Below are 14,674 nucleotides of genomic sequence, written 5' to 3' on the forward strand. Positions count from 1 at the left end.
CAGGAGCGCGGAAGGACCCCCCCGCCGCAGAATTGCCGACGACGACCGGGAGCGCAGAAGGACCCCCGCCTAGGGCGGCAAAAACCCTGGTGCCGCTACTGGCTCCAACCCTCTGCTTTACCCTTGTAATTTACAACTCTTTATTCTCTTGAACTGAAGAAGATGAATGCTGATAGGATCTGAGAGAGGGTTATTGAAGGCTGCCAGATGAATTTCTGAATTTCTTTTTGTACTTCACTAACTTGACAAGTGGATGTTCCAACACAGTGGCTGAGAAAGGACCAAATAAGACGTCTTTGAATTTATTGTAAGCTACAGTATTTCAAGAATTGCTCTTATTGTTACAATTGTATATTCCAACAGATTGACTGACCTCATTCTGAGTATGAATGCTGTCAAGCTAAATATTTGTACAAATTCCAAATGCCATCATCTAGGCCCAGGACTGGGAAGATTATTTATATTTAATAAAACAAGAGATTGTTGGAAGATGAATAAATTGCCACAGCCTCTCATGTTCAGAACATTTTGTAATTGCCTTGATCATCAAAATAAGCATCTTCTATTTGTAGGACCATGTCATTAAATTTTTCCAGGATCTCTTTCCAAATGTTAGACCTCTTCATTCATAAAGTGGTGTCTGACCAAAGAGTCAATCACTTGCAGGGTGGTCAATAAATCTAAAGACTTAAAAACATTGCTCTCTCTGAAGGGGACCTTTAACACTTTTCTTGTATCCTTTAAACCAAAAGCTGATGAGTTTCTAGAGCCAGTTCTCTATGGTGTGATTCCTGGGAAAGAAGGGTTAATAACTCACACTGCAACAAAAGTTAAGTGAACGTTTCCAATGATAATTTCCCCAACCGCTTCTCAGAAAGAATTAAAGACCCACTAAAAAATGCGGGCCAGCTACAAAAAGGGAGAACTGATAGACTACTCCACTCAGAAGATATGAAGCTGCTTAATGGATGAGAAGGGGCAAAAATGATGAGACAAGACACTGATCTTCCACTTAGCCAGCACTGCAGGCTGAAGCTAGAATTACCACCCTAATGACATATTATTTGGTTGCCTTTCTCCTTCCAGAACATGGATTTGGCATTGCTAAAGGAGCAGCTCTTAACTGGAATCCACAACTGTCTTTCTTCAGGATTTTTAAAGAACCTACATCCAAACACTAAATGTAAGTCTAACTAGCAAGTCTAGCAATCTGAGATGCCTAAGAAAGAAACTGATGAATGAAAGTGCTAATTTTAGAGGCGGAAAAAATAATTCAGACTGAAAAAAAAGTGTGGTTTTGTTTCTTATGTAGTTCTGTTTGTCATCTGAATTGGCCATATCTTACTTGAACTATTTGCATCCACCTGAATGGGAAAAAAATGTAAAACACTGCCTGTTACCCATGTAGTTTCATTTACAGCTACTGCTGGATTCCAGAATCCAGCCTCCCTGCTGTATGATTTTTTCTTGAATAGCTCTTTGCAGAATGCTTCTGTCTTAGTACCCGAAACAAATAGCATCATAAGTCTTCCTGTGATGTTGCTCATTAGAAATCATGATGCGTGGGACAGAAGTTTATCAATTCTTCCCCAAATTGTTGTAACTACTACAGCAATCTTTTTCATATGGATTTCAAGGGAGGCAGCATGTTCCTGTCAATTGATTGTGGGACTGGGAGCCATTAAAAAAATCCTTTGCTGTTCTAATCCTTGTTTTACTACTGCTTCACAGTCTGATCTTGGCCAAGTCACATTTTCAGAAGTATCCACTAATTTTGTGTGCTTCCATATTTGGGTTCCATCCTGAGACACATTGGGACTGATTTTTAGAGGTATTGGACACCTGCAACTCTCAGTGAAATCAGTGAAAGCTGTGGGTGCTCAGCATCTGAAAATCAGGCAACAGATGGAAAATTCATCCATGGTTTAACTACTAACTTTGATGGAGTTACACCAAGGATTAATTTGGCCCTAGATTCTCAGGTTGGGCATTTTCAGAAGTCTCCACTAACCTTGAAATTTAGGACTACAACCTCAGTGTCAGTTTGCCCATGTGTAAAATGCAGATCCCTACCCATGTACCCCCCCTGGGGTATTCTGAGGGTTGTTTGTAAATTGCTAAGTATTTTTATTTCCTCCAACTCATTTAAAGAGGGGGACAGATTGCCATTTTGTTTTGTCTCAAAGATAATGCCTGTTCAATGGCATTAACAGAATACTAGCAGAGTTGAACTGCAGATTTCTTGTTGCCCATTAAGTGTTTCCCATTCAATCCCGGTCACAAATAAAGGATCATATCCATAACTCTTTACTCAGGCAAAATACCTAATGAAGACAAAATGTATTTGGCTGAAAATTAAGAGTTGGATTCTGAAAGCATGGTGATTCTAGCCTTCAGTGCTGGCTAAGTGGAAGGTCAGTTCCTGCCTCACATTTTCCTTTTTTTTTTTTTTTCAAAGAGGGATGATTGTGATTGTTGGCAAAGGAAGGAGAAAGGAAGGAATAGAACAGAACAAAGGAAGGGAGGAATTAGTTTTCTCTTCCGTTAGCTAGCTCTCTGCTGGTAAATGCTAAGAGTATTCTGTAACTTTAATTGAATGCCATCAATCTAGGTCATATTATTTTAGAGTGATTTTAATTGAACAAAATAGTCTTCAAAAAGTAAGCGCCTCACTGATAGCATTTTTTTCTATCAGTGGCAATGAAACTGGTTTAAAATGGAAGAGGGAGATAAGAAAGGTTCAAAGGCACATAATGCTCTGGCTATAAGATGCTGAGCTTGATTCTTATCTCACATCAGTTTTTATGTTGGTACAGCTCAAGTAATTTACAGTTTCTCCTAATTTAAATGAGCATGAGAATTGAATTAGGTCTGGTATTTTTCAATGGGTGTGCATGGCGCTCTGACACTACAGGGAGGAACATATTAAAAATGAACAGATGGCATTTACAGCGGATACAATAACTTTTATTCCTCAGGAATGCCAAACACAGTTTTGCGAATCCCGTATCTGAATGGCGGGCATCCCGCCAAGTCAGTCAGGTTCCTCCCGCACTGTTAGGCCCAGGCAGCACACAGGAAGGCAGGGATGAGGGAGCCCCTGGAGCACGTGCAGTGACAGTGGATGGACACATGTCACTCCTGGGCTGGGGCTACCCCCTGGAGGTCTAGGGCCTAAGCCCCATAAGCTCCAGCCCTGCCCCGTATTGCTTGCCCGTCCCTGCAGCCCTAGTTCCGGGGTCAGCAGCAGCAGCCAGGCGAACAGCCACAGGTGACCGGCAGGAGGGTGCTCTAGCGTCACCACTAGGAGGTGTCCCCTGCTCTAGCACTAGGGCCGAGACTACAACTCCCAAGGGGCTTTGCGAGGTCTTCCGGTTGCTGACAGATTGTGTCGTGTTAACTTCCTGTGCAGCTACCATACGCAATCCGTGAGCCGCCACGCTCCTTTCGCGAGAACTTAATTTATCCCCTCGAGACTTCACCAACGCCATCCCACTTCGCCCCCACCAACAATTCTCGCGAGACCCTGACGTGACCGCGGCGGCGCGGAGACCCCCGCGCGCTGCAGTTGCCCTCCCTGACGCTGGGTGATGGAGGAGGAGGGCGGCGCGCGCGAGGGTCTCTTCTCGCTGGAGCTGCTGGTGGAGTGGGTGCGGGTGGAGCCGCGGGTGCTGCCCCCGCGCGGGCCCCTGCGCCCGGCCGTGGCGCTGCGGCTGCTGGACTTCCCCACCCTGCTGGTGCACCCGCCCGAGCCGGGCTGCCCGCCGGGGCGGCTCGTCCCCTTCGGCCGGGGCAAGTCCTGCCTCTTCCGCCTGGGCCCGGGCCCCCTGCGGGGCCTGCTCCGCCGCGCCCCGCTCTACGCGCTGCTGCTGGCGCTGCCCCCGGGGCCCGCCCCGGCCCGCCTGCTCGGCAGCTGCTGTGTCTCCCTGGCCCCGGCGGCCGAGGAGCTGCTGCGGCCGCCGCAGGGCGGGGCGACGCCCGACTCCCGGGGCCGCAGGGGCCGTTACCCCCTGCGGGACCTCATGGGGGAGCGGGTTGGGGAGCTGGCCCTGGGCTACCGCCTCAGCAGCCTCGGGCCGGCCTTGCTGGGGCACCTGCCTGCGGGCCTGGGGCAGGAGGTGGCTGGGGGAGCGCCGCCGCCCAGCCCCCCGGATACCCAGCGCAAGAGCGGGCCCAGGCCGCAGGGGGCCCCGGGGGAACAGGCCTCTGGTCCTAGTAGGCGCTGCACGTCTATGGGCAGCCAGACGGAGCCGCAGGACTGGGAAGAGGTTAGGGAGCTGGAGCCTGAGCACAGCGGCCAAGCCTCATCCCCCGCTGGCGAGACCCGTCAGCCAAGTGGGGAGGAGGTGAGGGAGCTGGAGATAGAAGCCAACGTCTTCTGTCCTCCCCCTTTGTACTACAGCCACCTGCCCACAGAGCCCCCACCACCCCGGCCCCCTGAGAGGGTGGCAGTTGCTCAGCCTCAGGCACCACAGGAGCAGATCCCAAATGTACCCCTAGTGCCATTGCAGGAAGCTTGTCCAGACAGAGGTCAGGCTTCTGGTTCCCTGGCCCAGTCGCTGGGTAGTGCCCAGCTGCTCAGAGATGCTCTCAGAGAGCTGCCTCTGATCAATGCTTTGCTGGTAGAACTGTCCCTGCTGAACAACCAGCCCCTGCAACTGGGACCTTCTAATGTTCACCCCCAGCTGGCCTGGCTATATCGAGAAGTAGAAGACGACATCAAGCCCTCAAGACCTCTTGCTAAAAGCAGATGGCCAGCGGGGAAGGATAAGGAAACACTTCTTAACCCCAGTGAAAGATTCAGAAGAAGTCAGCAGGAGTTTTCTAAATTGGGTGGTTCTTCCCTAGGAGAGACTGGGGCTGGGAAAGGAACCAAGAAAGCTGCAGCATCAAGAAACAACGGTTTTGAAAAGAAGAGTGGAACCAAAGAGAAAACACCCCCCAAAAAGAAACTGTTTTATGGACTCACAAATACACTAAGGTTACGATTACAGCAGACCAATCCAGATATGTTAATACTTCATGAAAGGAGAGAACAATATAGAAAAAGGCAAGTAGAACTGCTGAGGGAAAAGAGAGGCAAAGGCTCTTTGTCCAGAGGAAAACTATTCAGAAACACTGCTGAACAGCATCTGATGTCTTACAGGCATCCTGCCAGGGGAGGAATTTTAGAACAAAATGTTCAGCTTCATGAAAATATTGAGACTTTAATACAAAGTAGTGTTGAAAAAGATTACTCTACCACTATAACGGAAGATATTTCTAATCTACAAAAACATGCTGCTCACAATAGGCTGAACAATCACGAAGAAAGCACAAAGGAAGAGAATCCATATGAAGTGAATACAAACTGTTCACTGGAAGGAACTACAATTAAAACCCCTTACAAAGTAAAGGATATGAAAGTCCACCTGCCAAGAGCTTTCACCCAGGATACTGATGCAAAGAGAAATAAAGTAGATGAGGAAACAGTACAATTTATTCATGACAAAGACATGGATCACTATAATGCTTCCACATTAGGTGATTATCAGTCAGGCCCCAAAAACAGTTTTGAAAGTAACCCTGAACTCAAGTATTCAGATGACTTTGTTGGCAGCCCTGAGAACACAGGCTATTCGGAAGATTTCACCAGTGCTGATGATACGGGCAGAGGCTCAGAAACTCTTGATAGCAGCCCAGAGCCTGCACTGGTAAGCCCAAAGCAAGCTTGCTCAGACATGGATTCAGAATCCAAGAAGTCCAGACTTTCTGAAAAAAGTCTGAGAACTGAAAGTATTTCAGCTCCTCTACCAGTTCCTTCAACTGCATCTCCAGTCCATTCTCTTAAAAGAACCTATGATTTAAAAGCAAAAAAACAGAGTACAGGGGCGGCTGTCAGTGTATCCATTAGTGACTCCTCTCCTCCTGTAGGTTCATTAGATAAGCAGGAGTTAGCGCCACACATCAAGGAAGAAGATAGCAAAATTGACCAAAATATTTTCAAGCCCCCTGAGGTGAAGAGCGAGCAAACTAATTCTGATATGAATAGTGTAGTAAAGGGCCAAACCTCTTTGGAAAAGAGCCAGTCACTGAGGACATCTCAGGTTAGCTCCTACTTGCCATCCAACATGTCTGATCTTGAACTTAGTGGTGTGGAAAACCATACATCAGACAAGGAAGAGGATGACGACTTTGGGACACTGTGTATTCCTAATCAATATAAGCACATCAGTGAACTAGTAGTAAACAAGCTTCCTGGATACACAATGTAATCAATATACACTCTTTGTCAAAACAAAAAATGTTTAATTTTTTTTATAAACAATATTAAGATATTTGTAATTGGATATATATATCAGATACAATTGGCTTTATGAATTTAATAAATTGCTGTTTTTGTTTTTATAGAAACAATGATTGTAACTTTGGTGTATACAACATAACTTCAATTGTCTGAGCCTAGCTTTAAAAGAAAAAGACAAGCAAAAAAGTGTTTAAAATACCCCATCTTTTCAATTGTAGAAATGAAAATGGAAGCAGTAAGCCTTCCTAGAATATCCAAAGACTTGTCAGAAAAAAATGGTAGTGCTAAAGAAACAACCATGCAGTTAAGTTATGAGTACAAATTATGTCTAACCATTTTTATAAAATCATGTAACCTTTTTGACAAAAGCAATCTTTACACTTTAAGGAAATAAATGCAATACAACTGCTACTTAATGCACACAGCCTGTCATAGGCAATAGCAGTATAGATTGTAAAGCCAGAAGGAATCATGATAATCTAGTCTGACTTGCATATCTAGACTATCATAATGACTAACACAGGCCATAACATTTCACCCAGTGTTTAACACTGATCCCGTTAACTTGTGGTTTAACTAAAGTACTCAACTTTTCGAGTTGGGGGACCCCTTATACATTTTCATGACCTCTTACATCTGTTATAAAGGAGTAAACAAAAAATGTTGATACGCCAATTTGTATGTATTTCAGGAGGTTGACACTATATTTGACCTTGAAAGATAAGTTTGGGTGGGGAGTGGAAGAGAAATTTTTATTACTTTAGATTGTAATAAATTCAGAGTTCTCACAGCCCTCCTGATTGCCTTTCATGATTCGTTGGTTGACAAACACTGAATTAAGGTATATCTTTTAGAAAGACGTTACATCTTGATTTAAAGATGCCAAGTGATGGAGAATTTACATCCCTCAGTAATCGCCAGTGGTTAGTTACCCCTTGATACATTTATATTTCATTTCCAGTTTGTTTTTCTTGACTTCCACTTCCAAGTATTGAATGGTTATGCCTTTTTTCTGTTTTTTTACTTAATGCTGTTTTTAAGCATCTGCCCAAATCCATTCTCTAAATGTCAGAAGTATTCTTCCAATTACTGCTTTTTTTTTTTTTTGGCCTGTAGGCCAATACCTCCCTATTCTACCTAAATCACTTTATGATGAATATGATCTAATGAAAGTATTGAATTCCCATTATTGAGAATAAATTACAACACCCCAGTTTCAAAGACAAGAAAACATGGTTCCTGTACCCAAAGTAAACTACAGTAGAGCTGTGTAAAATTTTTAGACAATTATTTGACAAAAAATGCAGTTTTGGTTGACCAGAAATTATGTGCTAGTTTGACATGAATAGTCAAAATGGCTAGAAGAGGAGGATGAGATGGTGCTAGTGCTGTCACCACCCTCATCCCTCAATTTTTAGTCCAGTGGTTAGGGCAATCACCTACGTTGCGGGAGACTCTTATTCCAAAAAGTTTCAGATTTGGTTAAACCTGAACCATTTCCCCCCCAGAACTGCCTCCAAACTGGAAAACCAGTTATTCATCCAGCTTTAATCTTCAGTCAGATGTGGCTGGGGATAACTTTTAAAAATTGTTCTATTTCATCAGCTCAATTCCAGAAATGGAGAGGCTGGTTTCCTGCTCTCATTGTTGTTGCTCTGCCAGTGTGTCTTAAACATGAATGGTATTTGAATATAGCATTAACTCAATTGTTTTACTGATCGACAAAATTGTGTGTCATCCTTATGGACAAAACAACCATTGAAGAACATGGCTGGAGTTCTTGGCCACACTATTTTTAGTATATGGATGTATCAGTATTTAGTAATATTTATTAAAAAAACAAAAATAGTGACATTCAAATCTTAAGACTCTTTTGGACACTGATAATACATTTCAAGTTTTATAAAGTAGCATGTAAAGGAAGGTTGAAACTCAAAACCAAGATATTTTCCCTGTAGTTTCCATCTGTAAACATTGTGATAGGAGCATTCATCTCAGCTAATTTCTGTAACACTTATGGATCAATCACAAATAAGTATTAGGGAGACAAAGTATAGTGTGAGAGACTAGTGGATAGAAAAATGCATAATAAATAGGCTATTACTGAGGAGGAGACATATATACCAACATGAATATTGAATATCAGATTTAAGGAGATGTTTTATATACACACCCTTCACATAAAATCCAGCTAAGAAAAATTAGTCTTGTGCTATTGCAGAGAGAGAAGTCTAAACAGATTCAGTCTAATTTTTACCCTTCAGAATGACAATATGTTTGTAGTCTGAGCAAGATAAACTGATTGGATATTAGCAATACTGTTATGAGAATCAAATCACAACCTTGTCTAATCTTCAAATAATTCTCCATTAAGAGAAATAGGGGAGAATTTGTTTCATTAGTCTATTACTGAAGATTTATAAACCAACACAAATATGTAGGAAGTGTGTTTTAGTGATGGGATGATTTTCTGCATTTCTACCCAGCAGAACAAACCAGGGCTAGTAGTTATTGGTATAAGAAACAGGAGAGTATCTGGGAGAGGTGCCTTTTTGCATGAATCTTAGTCTATGTACACACGACATCTTAAATTGATATAAGTTATGTTGTTCAGGGGTTTGAATAAGCCAGCCCCCTGAATGACATAAGTTACACCAACCTAAGCGCTGATGTGACAGCACTATGTCTGTGGGAGAGCTCTCTCTTTCCCATCGACTTAGAGCAGGGGTTCTCAAACTGGGGGTTGGGACCCCTCAAGGGTCACAAGGTTATTACATGGGGGGTTGTGAGCTGTCAGCCTCCACCCCAAACCCCGCTTCACCTCCAGCATTTAGAATGGTGTTAAACATAAAAAAAGTGTTTTTAATTTATAAGGGGGGTCGTACTCATAGGCTTGCTGTGTAAAAGGTGACCAGTACAAATGTTTGAGAACCACTGGCTTAGAGCATCTGCACTGGAAGCGTTGCAGGTGCACTACAGTAAGCTCTGTAGTGTAGCCATACCTTACACTTACAGATTCAACTGGCTTACTAGTTAGTCAGCTTCTTTGTTATATGTACAACTTGAACCAAGTGTTCTCATGACCAAATTGCTAACGTCAGAAGCTATAATAAGGGATCTCTTTAGCTGTATTTAGCTGAACTGAACAAATTTTCTTTAGTAAAAGATGTTTTAAAAATTAAGGGCAAGATCCTATCCTGGCTTATGCAAGATAGGGTAGGATTTGAGGGAGGAAGAATCAGGCGCTTCCTGCTATCCTTGTGTGGCCTGCATAAAGGCTGGCTAGATTTACAGTCTTGGAACTCAGGAGCGCAAGGAGTGCTGCCACCACAAAAGGCTCCATTTCCATTCCATAACTCCATTTCCCACTTCTGTGCTGACCAGCACAGCAGGCTTTCTGAGAGGGGGTAGCAGGAGAAAGAGATGTAGCAGTCTCACTCACAAGCAAGCATTTTCTGGTGTGGTTCTGTACTACCTTCATGCCTTGAAAGGCCTAATCTAACCTCAAGTGAATTTAGTGCACATGAAAGTGCCTGGTTAACACCCCTGAAGACGGATACACACAGCAGATATTGAATTTCCCATGCTGCCGCACAAATGCACATCCACCCTCACGCCCACCTGTGTGGATGAGAAAACAGTTCATTTGTCGTATCCATTCTATCCTTGTTCTCTATCAAGATCACCATAATGGTTGTCATTTTATGCCCGCCCACTCAGATGTAGACTCTCGTCCATTGGGACTAATTTCACATAGGCCCAAACAGCTGCCAAATTGTAACAGCTTTCAATCACTATCACCCCAAGATGGATTGAGATTAACATTAGGGTTGTACAATTCTCCTGAACATGCTATCCTTATTACAAAGTTAAGTGCTTTTTAAGTGTTAGAGGTCAACACAACAACTAGATTAAAATGTAATGTAGAAGCACTACTTATGTCAAGAATTGCTGATCTAGCCTGTAGTATCCTTCAAAGTTTTAAAATAAATTGATAAACTATTATGTAATTTCTTAAAATCTAATTAGCCCCATGAACTCTAAAAATTTATCTTGTGATCACTCCTTTATTGAGCCATGAACCAACTACCTTATGGTTACTTAGAATGCATAAACTACATATGTAGCATGCCCTATGCTGCCAAACTTGCATACTTCAAATGTCAAAATGAAACTCCTAATGCTTGAAAATAAACAAATGAAAAAGTGAAAAATAACTAAAGGTTACTAAACTGTTCAGCTGATGCTTTCCTTGTGACTTGCAAATATGCTGCTTTAAGGCCCTAATTCTACAAACACGTTTGTGTTTAACTTTACTACTGCAAGTAGTCCCATTGAAAAATCAGTGGGGCTGCTTGTAGTAGTAAAGTTAAATACACGCGTGAGCATTTGCAGATCCAGACCCTAGATAAGATTGGCCATGAGGGTGTTTATGAACAACAGTTTTCAGTTAGCTAAGCTAGAGCTCATTGAACCAGTTATAAAAAAATAAAACCTTAACCTTCACCCAAAACTAACCCACTTAAAAAAAAAAAAAAAAAAGATAAACATACTGTTTAAAAAAAAAAACCCAAACCAAACAGGCTGATACCCTGCAACAGTTATGACTAGTACAGTAATTTGTTATTGTAAAGCATGTAAAGTTTTACAAATATTTCATCATTGTTTATTCAGGTAAATATGTATCCCATATTATAAAACTGGGGGGAAAAGACCAATACATCACATATTGACAAATCATTGACCACTGATTCTTATCCTTTTCTCCTACTTCCTCACTGTCTCCCTGACTCGCTCCCAATAGCTGACTCCTCTGCTGCTCCCATAATACTAAACACGTCTGGAGGCAGTAAGATGAACACAGTGATTTCCTCCATTACATATTTGTTCAACTCTAACATGTTCTTGATCAAGCTGTACCATTTCTTGACTCTCATTGGCTCCTGTGCCCACATTCTCATTGGAGGGATTTATATGCAGCAAGGTAGGCATAGTTTAGGAAGTTGTTTTCCTAGATATCCTGAAGCAATACTCAATATAGGGATCATCTATGTCCAATTCCAACAATTATGCAATTAGATTTACCATTGAAATTATTGCATTGAAGTTTTCACTATTTGTAGTTTATATTGGCCTGGGGCCTAGTATTTTTATGACAACTGATTTTGTATTAGTTCTACTTATCTTTGTTAGTTTTAATGGTTATTCTTATATTATATATAAATTGCCACTCTATTTCTAATTCCATGGGACTTCATTTTCTTTTCTATTTTCTCAGCATTTGTCACTGGCAGCTACTTTATTACTTGCTCAAAGATTCCAGGTTTGAGTCTCTAGCCATAAAATTTATGTTCATAATCTCAAAGGTTTTGTTAAATTTTGCATTACAGCACTTTTATTAGCTTCTGAAAAGAGTAATGCTGCATATTCCCATCTGAGGGACAAACCTCTAAAGATGATGGCTGGCAGTGACCTGTGTTCCTGGGACACATGGTCTAAATGTTTTCTCTCCCTTCCCCACTCCCCTTCACCAAATTGTCCTGCTTCCAATCCTTTTAAAAAAATTTAGCTTCCAGAATAGCCTTATGTTAGATGGCTAAAGCTCATCACTATGAAGGGGTGGATTGATATTATCTCTAGAGGTTTGTTAAAATAAAGCCAATCACACCTGCTATTGCTAGTGTTAGCTGCCTCCCAGCTGTGGGCATTTTATTTATTTAATTCCCTCTTTTCCTTACACACCCTTATTGTGATTTCAGCTTACTTCCTGAGATTCCCCAAACCCCCTTTCACATACTTGACCGGTTTTATATTTCCTGTACACATTTTTCTGTGCAATTTTAACACCCATACAAGTTACATTTTCATATCTGGCATTTCCCTAGGTAGGATGATTTCTCCTATTTTAGTTTGGGGTTGTTGTTTTTTTGACTCTGGCCTTCAGATACAAAGATTTTGTTTTTAATTTTTCCTTTGATTTAATAATATTCCTTAGTGGATTTCATACACGTGTATGAATCCACATGACTAGAAGCCAGGTCTGTGGAACATGGGGCAATTAACATTCTCATAGTGACACCAGGAGGCTGTGCAAAGCAATATCCAAAGAGCACTGTTGAGATTAGGTGCTGCATGAAGTACTGCCCAAAGGGGCCTGAACAACAGCACCCTGCAGCCACTGATTGGCCCACATTTACTATTTAACCCTGAATGCTGCCCCAGGAAGTTGTCTGGGCAACTATTCAGGCTTCTAGCTGCTGTGACTCCAGTCCTCACCTTACTCCCCAATCTTCAGTCTCCAACCCTAGCCTGACTTTGATCCTCACTCTTGCCTCCTGATTTCAATCTGGTAACTACACCTGAAATTCTGGCTCTGGCCTGACTCCGACCCTTATTCTTGTCTACCGATTTTGGCTCTCACAACTACTCTGCTCCCTGCTTAGTGACCACTTCCTTGTGGCCATCCCTTGTCTCCACAACACCAACCCAGCAGTAACCACTAGGCCAGACTGCCTACGCCCCAGTCCCTCACAGTTTGCTCAGACCCCTTTTGACTCCCTCCATGGAAGGTACTTAGCAGGGGCAAAGGTCCCTTACGGATGGATCTATACAATGCCTGAGCTGAAACTGGACGCCCTTTGTTCATACACCCAAGACAACTGGCCAAGAGTTTCATCCAATGCTCCATCTCCCTGGCAGGGGCTTCAGTCCTTTTTGTTAAGAAAAAGGAAGGAACACTAGACCTCTTAGTTCAGAGCTTGATAGTCTACAAAGTGATGGTTCAAAAAATTAGTGTCTCCTGCCCCTAATCTCGAAGTTGCGAGATTGCGTTTGTTCTGTTAGTATTTTCACCAGACTGGATCTCTGAGAGACTTACAACCTAGTGCACATTAGGTCAGGAGATAAATGGGAGACGGTCTTCCGAACCTGCTATGGACACTATGAATACTTAGTGATACCTGTCCATCTGACTAATGCTCCCACAACCTTTCAACACTTTGTGAATGATGTGTTTAGAGGCAACCTGGATCAGTTCCTCAGTCTGTTTCTTAGCAAATCAACTCCGTCACCTTCAAATGCAGCTCCCCTGTCCCTCAAGATACACCCTATTTTCCATATGTGCCTCCTGAAGCCTTACATTGAGGAACCCTTTCCTGATCGGTCTGAACAGCCACTTCAGTCCAGATCCAAGGGCATGAGGAATACATAGTCTGCCCTGTTAACTTTAGACTGTAGTGGGAGGGAGGGACTGTACTGGCTCACAGATTGCGAGGACTATGGTCCTGAAGACTGATCCTGGGAACCTGCTGACCATGTCCATGCCCCCAACTTGGTAAAAAGGCTTCATCAAGACCATCTGGGCCTGGTATTAACCCAGAGAAAGGGCACCCTGAAGTAAGGGTAATATAAGGATCCATAGGACTAGAACCCAGGTCCGTAGAGCCTGGGGCAGCTCATCTTCCTACATTACCACAGGCAGGATACATAATGCTGTATCCAAGAAGCAGTGTAGAGATTGGGCCATAATTCCTATGGTGTCTAAAGGGCCAGAGTGACAGCAGACTGCTGCCCTTTGATTGGCCCATATTACTATTAAACTCTCGAAGATGACCCAGGAAGTTATCTGGGCAATCATGCAAACTTCCAACTGACTTGCTGTGGCTCCAGACATTGCTTCATTTTGCCGCACTCCCTGATCTTCGGTTGAAGACTCTGTCCTGACTCTTGCCTACTGATTTTGGCTCCTGCATTTACTCTGATCCCTGCTCACTGACCACCGCCTTGTGACCACCCCTTGACTTTTCAATACAAGCCCAGCAATAACCATTAGGCCATACTGCCTACACCCCACTCTCTTACAACATATTGATGGTGATTTGAACCCCTCTCCTGATTTTTGCAGACTCATTTGTAGCTTCCCAGAAGATTTATTAGGCATATTCTCCAGCAAGTTATGGAAGATGTATATGAAAGTCTCACTGCTGAGTCATTGCCTGAGAACTCTTAATTATTGTGTTTCAATCTTCAATTTTGCAGAGAAGGCCTTTACAATTGATTCATTTATAAATCACACAGCATGGTTGAGGAAATTTCTAACAAACATGACATTAACATTGCTCCTGGCAAAATGTATTCAGTTATAGGGTATGTCCAGTCTACCCGCCGTATCGGCGGGTAGCGATCAATTTATTGGGGATCGATATGTCTCGTTAATACGCAATATATCGAGCCCCGAACGTGCTCCCCATTGACTCCGGAACTCCACTGGAGCGAGCAGCGGTAGCGGAGTTGACGGGGGAGCCGCGGCCGTCGTTCCCGCGCCATGTGGACCCCAGGTAAATCGATCTAAGATACTTCGACTTCAGCTACGCTATTCACGTAGCTGAA

The 14,674-nt window shown here is 43.0% G+C and overlaps 1 protein-coding gene across 1 annotated transcript; it reads left to right on the top strand.

Moving 5' to 3' along the window:
• Positions 1-3,420: 3,420 nt before the first annotated feature.
• Positions 3,421-6,393, top strand: MAP10 (microtubule associated protein 10). Its single transcript, XM_008169754.4, has one exon. The coding sequence runs from the start codon at positions 3,591-3,593 to the stop codon at positions 6,252-6,254; it is 2,664 nt and encodes an 887-aa protein (XP_008167976.2). The 5' UTR covers positions 3,421-3,590; the 3' UTR covers positions 6,255-6,393.
• The last annotated feature ends 8,281 nt before the right edge of the window (positions 6,394-14,674 follow it).

This window comes from Chrysemys picta, chromosome 3 (assembly GCF_011386835.1).
Source record: "Chrysemys picta bellii isolate R12L10 chromosome 3, ASM1138683v2, whole genome shotgun sequence".
Taxonomy (NCBI): Eukaryota; Metazoa; Chordata; order Testudines; family Emydidae; genus Chrysemys; species Chrysemys picta.